At 47.4% G+C, this 8,014-nt stretch overlaps 1 protein-coding gene across 1 annotated transcript in view; it reads right to left on the bottom strand.

Moving 5' to 3' along the window:
• Nucleotides 1-236: 236 nt before the first annotated feature.
• The window catches only part of LOC125437067 (vomeronasal type-2 receptor 26-like), a 464,990-nt gene continuing 457,212 nt past the window's right edge, over nt 237-8,014 (bottom strand). Inside the window, exon 7 of the mRNA XM_048504435.1 lies at nt 237-1,135. Coding sequence (XP_048360392.1) covers nt 237-1,135 — 899 coding nt within the window. The remainder of the gene's footprint in view (nt 1,136-8,014) is intronic.

The raw sequence follows: 8,014 nt of genomic DNA, 5'->3' as shown, positions 1-8,014 counted from the left end.
TCCATTTCAATGTAAAATTATTTTATTTCAGTCATTAGGGGGAGAAAAACATGGATTGTCTGCAATAGTCCTGGTGTTGTTGAAGCCAGAAAAATTAATTTCTCTTGGAACCCAAGAAATAATAATAGCCTAGTTATAGAGAGTGTAAACTCAGATTTCTTTTGAAATCAGTTGTGTTGACATTCATAGATTGTTCAGTAGAAACAGAACTAACAACAGAGTTAGTAGATTACCTATTACTTGCATTTTACCAACTGCCCTCTGTTGTTCAACTCAGGCCTCAGTAGGATGATATAGCATTTGGGCAGAAAGATGCAGCCCAATAACCCAGCACTGGAAGCCAAGAGTGTGAAGATCTCCATAGCCATTGTGTCTCTCCCTCTCGTGCTCAGATAAGCTGGAACAAATGAGAGCCAAACGCTGCAGAAGATCAACATGCTGAAGGTGATGAACTTGGCTTCATTAAAACTGTCTGGTAATTTCCTGGCTAGGAAAGCTACGATGAAGCTGATGGTGGCAAGGAAGCCCATGTAGCCCAAGACACAGCAAAACATGGTCAAGGATCCCTCGTTGCATTCCAGTATGATTTCTTCAGTTAATGAGTGCATGTCCAGATCTGGGAAAGGAGGGGAGGTCCACATCCAAATAGCACAAATGCCCACTTGAACAAGGGAGCCGGACAAGACCACAGAATGTGCCAATCTTTTCCCCACCCACTTTTGGAACATGTTTCCTGGTTTCGAGGCCATGAAAGCCATCACCACAGTCACCGTTTTGGACAGCACAGAAGATACAGCCACTGAGAAGATGATGCCAAAAGCTGTTTGTCGGAGGAGGCAGGTCACCTGGTGAGGCTGTCCGATGAAGAGCAGTGGGCAGAGAAAGCACAGAAGGAGAGACACCAGGAGAATGTAGGAGAGGCTTCTGTTGTTGGCTTTGACGATGGGAGTGTCCCGGTGCTTAATGAAGATTCCAAGCACCAGACCTGTCAGCACTGAAAAAGAAAGTCCCAAGAAGATGAAAGCAATTCCTAAAGGTTCTTCAAAAGAGAGGAAATGTGGGGTCTTGGAGATGCATTGGCTTCGATTCCTGTTTGGATAGTGATCTTCTGGGCAAGCAACACAGTCTTCCATGTCTGGAAAAGGCAGAGATGCTTAGTTAAAGTTTCTAAGTGGGGAAAGAAAGCAGATAGTACTTAGAACTTCCAGTACTTAGAACCCTCAAAATACTGTAGCCTGAGATAAATAAACATGGTAATCTAGGGGATGAACATGTTTTCTCCTACATGAATATTTTATACTTTACAGTTGTCACCTGAAATGGTGGGAGTTTCTTCATTTTAGGGTGGGGAATTAGTGACAGCAGATTCTTGGCTTAGCAAAAGATCGGGCAAGTTTGAGGTCTTTGTTGTGCATGTTTAGCAAGGTCAGCTTTTGCAAGAAATTCCACAGGAGAGCAAATAAAGTAAACAATTTTATTTAGGGATAATGGGATAATGGATAGACACAAGCACACAATAATCAATGCAGCAGAATATACCCACACAGTCCTAGAATATAAGCATTGTTGATGGGATTAAGTTGGGAACAGCGGACGTTGTGTCTGTGAAGCAGAGTTCAGTGACCTGCGCTGGACCAAGGACATGGGGAGAAAGCAGGTGGCATGCAGCAGCAACTGAACCAAGTCCAGTCCAGAACCTTTATTAGGAATATACTCAAGAAAATGTCAAATATTTCCAGATACATTAAAACATGCCTTAAAAATACGGCAACTGCTTCTGAAATTTCTACATTGGAATTGTTCAGGAGCTTAAACATTTTTCTTTTATCAGAGAATAGTGTGAATCCTGTTGGTAACAGTGCCCATAAGTCAATTCTAAAGTTGTTATATTTTGAACAATGCAGCAAAATATGAGAGATTGAGTCTGATGTATAGGGACAGTACCAGCAGTGACGTTCGTTGTGTGGGATATTGAGAAAGCGCCCTTGGAGGTTGACTGAGGCAAAGAAGTTGCATCTTGCTCTAGTTATGACCCATCTACTCTTGTAATCAACCAGTTGTTCCAAATATACAGCTAGGTTTGTTTTCTGGGGAATGATCCCAAGGCATAGCAGGGAGCAAGAGCTTTGCACTGTGCTCAGGAGAAATTGATATTCCATATCAACTGAACCCAATAGCCAGGCTCAGAAGTACTGGGGACTGGGTGCTGGGAGAGGGGGCTGCTTCTAGGGGAAAAAAGGGACCATCAGGGCTATGCAGAGTGGCCCTTAATCTCCCAGGACAAAGAGGAGTCCCTCCTTTCTGAGGAAAGACAATAGGCTAAAATCAGCATTGATGTGTTGGGTCATTAATCTAATTGGTTGAGGCATTAGCTTGATAGACCAATCTTGGGAGTGCCTGAAAGGAGGTAACCAGCTGACTGAATTACAGTTATAGAACAATGACAATGCAATTGAGGCAGTCATTAGTGAGAGGTTAGTCAGGAAAAAAAGAAGTTCTCAGGTGAATACTCTTGGGGCAAAAACATTAAGAAGTCATTTGTTTTTACAGGATGTATGGAGATGGAAACACTCTCCGAGGGCAAGGTATTGTATTCAGTTAATCTCTTCAGGAAAGTTGTGAGAAAGGGATTATGCATTGCTGATTTGGCGAGGGCAAGTCCAGACAAGCTTTTAATGTGTCCTTGTGACTACAATAGCCGAAGCAGAGAATGGGCTCCCCATTTTGCCATTGCAATGCAAGGCATCCCAAGGATTGGCAGAATAGGTAGATTCAGAACACTCGAGTTCTTCCTAATATTGCACACTATATGTGAATGTTCCCATAATGTCATTGTGGCATCTAAAATGCTAAGGAAAAGACTGCAAATGAATGTATAATAAAGTGTCAGAATCTTTATCATTTTACCAAGTGCAGGCATTCAAATACTCATATACTCCTAGGTCAGACCCCTTGCAGCTATATCCACAGAATTTATATCCATTTAATTGCATGGGCATTTGATATCTCCTACCCTCTTGGTCTGATATCTTGCCATCTGGACAGGAAGCACAGTCATAGCAGCAAAACGCCTTCCCCTCCTTCTTTTTCCTGCTGTATCCTGGCTTACAGGGGTCATTACAGACTGACAGTGGAGGGACCTATTTTGGGACAAAGAAGAATCTAGACTTGAAAAGATACTTTAGCTATGTTAATGTACAATGGGTGTACAGATTACTGACAACAGGACTGAAGCTTTGGAAACATCTATGTTCTCCAAGATATTATCTCTATCTATCTATCATCTATCTATCTATCTATCTATCTATCTATCTATCTATCTATCTATCTATCTATCTATCTATCTATCTATCTATCTATCTATCTATCTATCTATCTATCTATCTATCTATCTATCTATCTATCTATCTATCTATCATCTATCTATCTATCTATCATCTATCTATCAATCAATCAATCAATCAATCAATCAATCAATCAATCAATCAATCATCTCATCTCTCTCTCTCTCTCTCTCTCTCTCTCTCTCTCTCTCTCTCTAGCTAGCTAGCTATCAAGGGCTCAGAACAGTGAACAACAAAAGTAAACAATAATTCAATCATAAAATCAACAATATTAAAACCAATCAGGATAAAACAATACTTGGAATAAATATCATAACATTTATTCATTTATTTATTTCATTGGACTTCGTAGATCGCCTCATCCCTGGAGGGTTCTAGGCAGTTCACAACATATACAATATAACAACCAATAAATTACTTAAAATACCTCTAAAAACATTAAGATCAATATGCAGCATAACAACCCATCTTAGCGGCACCCAGTCTTAAGGCTGGGAGGGACTGGCAGTGCCCCAGATGGAACTAATATAGGGAACTGCCAGAGATGACACTGTGGAGGGCAGCCAATCCGCGGCCGGCCTCACCAGAAGCCCAGTGGAACAGCTCGGTCTTACAGGCCCTGCGGAATTCACCGAGATCCCACAAGGCCCATACTGATGGAGGAAGAGCAGGGGCCAGGGCTGTAAAGGCCCAGCTAGAAGCCAGCCACATCATTGAAGGGCCGGGGAATTCCAGCAACTCCACCGTCGCAGAGTGTAGTAATCTATTTAGGGACATATGAGGTAAGACGGTCTGCAGGTATGAGGGCCCCAAGCCACAAAGGAGGTTGTTTGAGAGGAATGTCAGCTTTTGAGAAAGAAATCACCCAGCAGAAACAACACTTAATGAGTAGAATTTATAAGTTATTCTTATGATATGGCTCAGAGACAGAACAGGTTTAAAAAATCCATTATAAATTGGGTGAAAAACTTTCAAAAGGGGGTTATCTTCCTGCAGTGGGAAACATTATGGACTAAAAATGTAAAATTGACTACATGCCAACTGTTGAAGAAAAACTGGTAAAAGATATTTTACACTATTAACAATTGTAGCTAGGGAGGGTGGGTTGGTCACATCGCTGTTGAGCCTCGGCTAGCCAAGAAGGCCGAGGCTCGGGGTGTGGCGCTTATATGCACTTCTGCTGCTCCCGCCTTTTTCAGCTTGGGCCAATCATTGCAGCTCCCTGCAACTGCGTCCTATGAGCTGAATACCCCTTTCTCTTTGCCTCGTGTTGCTCACCTCTGCCGCAATGGCTGCCATTGGTGACTCGACGGCTGCTATTTGCGTGCAGATGATGTAGACCCTTCTCCAGCAATTAAACACATCAACCAGAGCTTGGAAATAGATTGGGCTGCAGCCAAATCTATTAATTAGCAAATATAAACACTTGAGAAGCTGGGTAGACAAACAGGTCACAACATCAACAGGTCAGCATCGCTGCTGACCCGACCAATCCGTCCCCAATCCCTATTGGGCATTAGGCAGGAAGCCGGGAGCCATTGGGGTGTATCCCCCTTGGTGTCATCCCCTCCTGCTGGGGTGGCGGGCACCAGCTAAGCCTACCAGCTTGCCTACTGGCCCACCCCACCCCCAGGCCCTTACTTAAGGGGCCCAACCATGGAGAAGACCGGCCGCCCGGCTCGGCTTCTCCCCACAGATGTTGCGATTCCGTTGCCAACCCGCCAACGAGCTGCCCACAGCTCCCGCCCCAGCTCCTCAAGCCCGAATCAGCTGGAGAAGGGTGTGCCAGATGGAATGAAGCCACATGTCCATCCCCCACTCTGAAAGGTGGATGCCGTCCAAAAGGAAGAGCGCATGCTGGTCATGCGTGATGTCGGAGTGGTTTACCACGGCACCGCCTAGCGAAAGGACGAGCCATGCCACTGCCTTGTCCATCTTTCACCTGGCATGGTCCACCTTGTTTGGGCACTCAGCATCCCTCCAAAGGATCCACTGCAGCATGCTGGACCAGAGCAGTGTAGTGTCGGGCAAGCGGCGATGGAGTTTCTGAAAATTGCTGACCATCTTGAGGGACAGGTCAAGGCCTTTCATGGCCGGCAGGTCGTTCTCGCCCAGCTGCAAGACCAGCATGTCTGGGCGGCCCATGTGGATGAGGGCCAAGCAAACCGCCCATTGTAACTCGGCCCATCTCATGCCGCTTTGTCCCAGCCACCGGAACTCCATCACCGGGTCCAGCCCAAGAGTCAGGCCCCAGCCAGAAGATGCTGTGTATGCTCGAGCTCTCTCCACGATGCTGTGCCCCATGGTCCACACCTGCTGGCGGGCAGCCTGTGGCGATGTTGGTGAGACTACAAAAGGGGGATTAAAGGGATAAATGAGGATGCACATAGGCCTTGAAGGCTCCCGAATGCCACCTCCCTACTGCCTGGATCTGTTCCGGGGCCCTGCCCTCCTGGGCTGCTGCAGCGGCCACCCCTATGCGGAATGAATGGAGCCCGAACTCCTTGCAGGGCAACCCCAATTTGTTCAGGCAACCCCTTAACATGGCCGACATCTGATACCTGGTCAACGGAGAACAGTCCTGATGAATGAAAAACATGCCCTCCCGCCTGGGCCTGAATGGCAACCAGACTGCTATGGAGGCACGGGGACATATGATATCGCCTGGTAAGGCTGGCATAGTTACCCATGTGCCCTGCCCCGCCTGGTCTGTCTTGGAATGGGAAAGCATAACATGCACGGCATCCTCTGCCACCACTAATTGGCGAAACTGGAGAACCTTCTCCAGCCTCACGGCTCGTGAGGGGGCGACTAACTCACTGGGCCTGAACGCCCCATGATGGGCCAAGTGAAATGTGGCCGTGAACAACAGAATTTCGTAGTCTGCTGAACAGACTCTGTGCAGCACCCCTGTAATGGTGCGCAACACCTCTTTGGTGATGGGGCGGCAGAGGTCCTTTTGGCCAAGCACCGAGCAGTGCCAGCCTGCCAACAGCTTGCATACTAGAAAGGACGACGTGACGTCCGGAAATTCAGACAACCAGCAAAAGAAGGCAATCCCAGCCAACTGCACCCGGCATTAGCTGCGAATGATTGGAAAGCCCTCACGGCCCCTTTATATGTCTGGCGAGTCACCGGAGCTAAAGAATGTAATACACCTTCTATTACTGTTCACTGCCAAGGTCCCACAGGCCAACTGACACAATCTCCAGGTGTTGTTCCGCCTCCGGGGCCAAATGCCTGAAGCGATCCACCTGCTGGCGAGAAAGAGTGTCAGCAATTTCATTAGTCAGGCCTGGAATAAAAGCTGCCCTAAAGGAAATGTTGTGCAACAAGCATGTGAGCACAAAGTTTCACACTAGACGCATTACATGCTCTGATCTGCTGGACTGGTGATTGGCTATTCTAACCATGGCCTGGTTGTCACACCAGAACAACACCCTCTTGTTCTGGAATTGCCTGTGCCATAAGTGGGCCGCTACTATGATGGGAAAGAGCTCTAAGAATGTTAGATCCCTGGTAATGCCGGTCCTGTGCCAGGCCGGAGGCCATGAGCCCCAAGCCCACTTCCCTTGGAAGTAAACTCCGAAGCCGACCCCACCTGCCGCATCGGAGTGTACCTGAAAATCCAAACCTGGTCCATTGGGTGCTTGCCAGAGCGAAGTGCTGTTAAACCCAACCAAAAATTGCTGCCATGCCCTCAGGTCGGCTTTCATTTATTTTATTTTATTTTATTTATTTCAATTTTTATACCGCCCCATCCCCGAAGGGCTCTGGGCGGTGTACAGTACAATAACCATCATGTATAAAGTAAAACAACTAAAACCATTAAAAGCAGCGATAAAAATGAAAATTAAGCATAATAACTGGATTGGTTTTCAAGATGGTGTCCGACAGTTCCATTTTTAAATCCTCTATCAGGAGGGAAGAGCAGCAGGTCCCAGGATGGCAAAAGGCACAGATGCAAAAGGCCAGGGAGGGGGGGCCACCATCAACGGCTGGTTCCTCCAAAGGCCCGGTGGAACAACTCCGTCTTGCAGGCCCTGCGGAATTCAGTAAGGTCCCGCAGGGCCCGGACAGCTGGTGGAAGAGCGTTCCACCAGGCTGGGGCCAGAGCTGTAAAGGCCCTGGCCGCTTTCGTACCGACATCGTAGCCAGGACCACCAGTAAGTTGGCCTCCGCTGAACGAAGAGGCCGTACAGGGACATGTGGGGTGATGCGGTCTTGAAGATACGAAGCCCCTGGTGACTCTGATCCGGTGGTGTGGGGCAGAAATGCTTGAAAGGGACCTGGCCTGATGGACTCAAAATGCCCGGCCTGGGGAAACCACCCGGCAGGCGAAGTTTAAATGGCCCAGGAGTGATTGGAGAAAACGGAGCCTACACTTCTTGCTGTGCAATGCCTTGGCTATGATGCCTTCCAAGGCTGCCAATTTGTCCTGGGGGAGTGATGACATACCCTGGACGGTGTCCAGTTGCACACCCAAATAGCTAAGGTGGACAGCCGGCCCTTCCGTCTTCTTGGGGGCTAATGGAACTCCCAACTCCTCCATTAATGTCCGGAAGGTGTGCAGTGCCCTTTGGCATTCCCCTGTTCCCTGTCATCCAATGAACAAGAAATCATCCAGGTAGTGGGTCACTAAGCCTGACGGTGCTCTGCAGGTAAAGGCC

Source organism: Sphaerodactylus townsendi, linkage group LG07, assembly GCF_021028975.2.
Source record: "Sphaerodactylus townsendi isolate TG3544 linkage group LG07, MPM_Stown_v2.3, whole genome shotgun sequence".
Lineage (NCBI taxonomy): Eukaryota > Metazoa > Chordata > Lepidosauria > Squamata > Sphaerodactylidae > Sphaerodactylus > Sphaerodactylus townsendi.
Note: the sequence above shows the minus strand (reverse complement) of the source record. Positions and strands in the feature narration are given on the sequence as shown.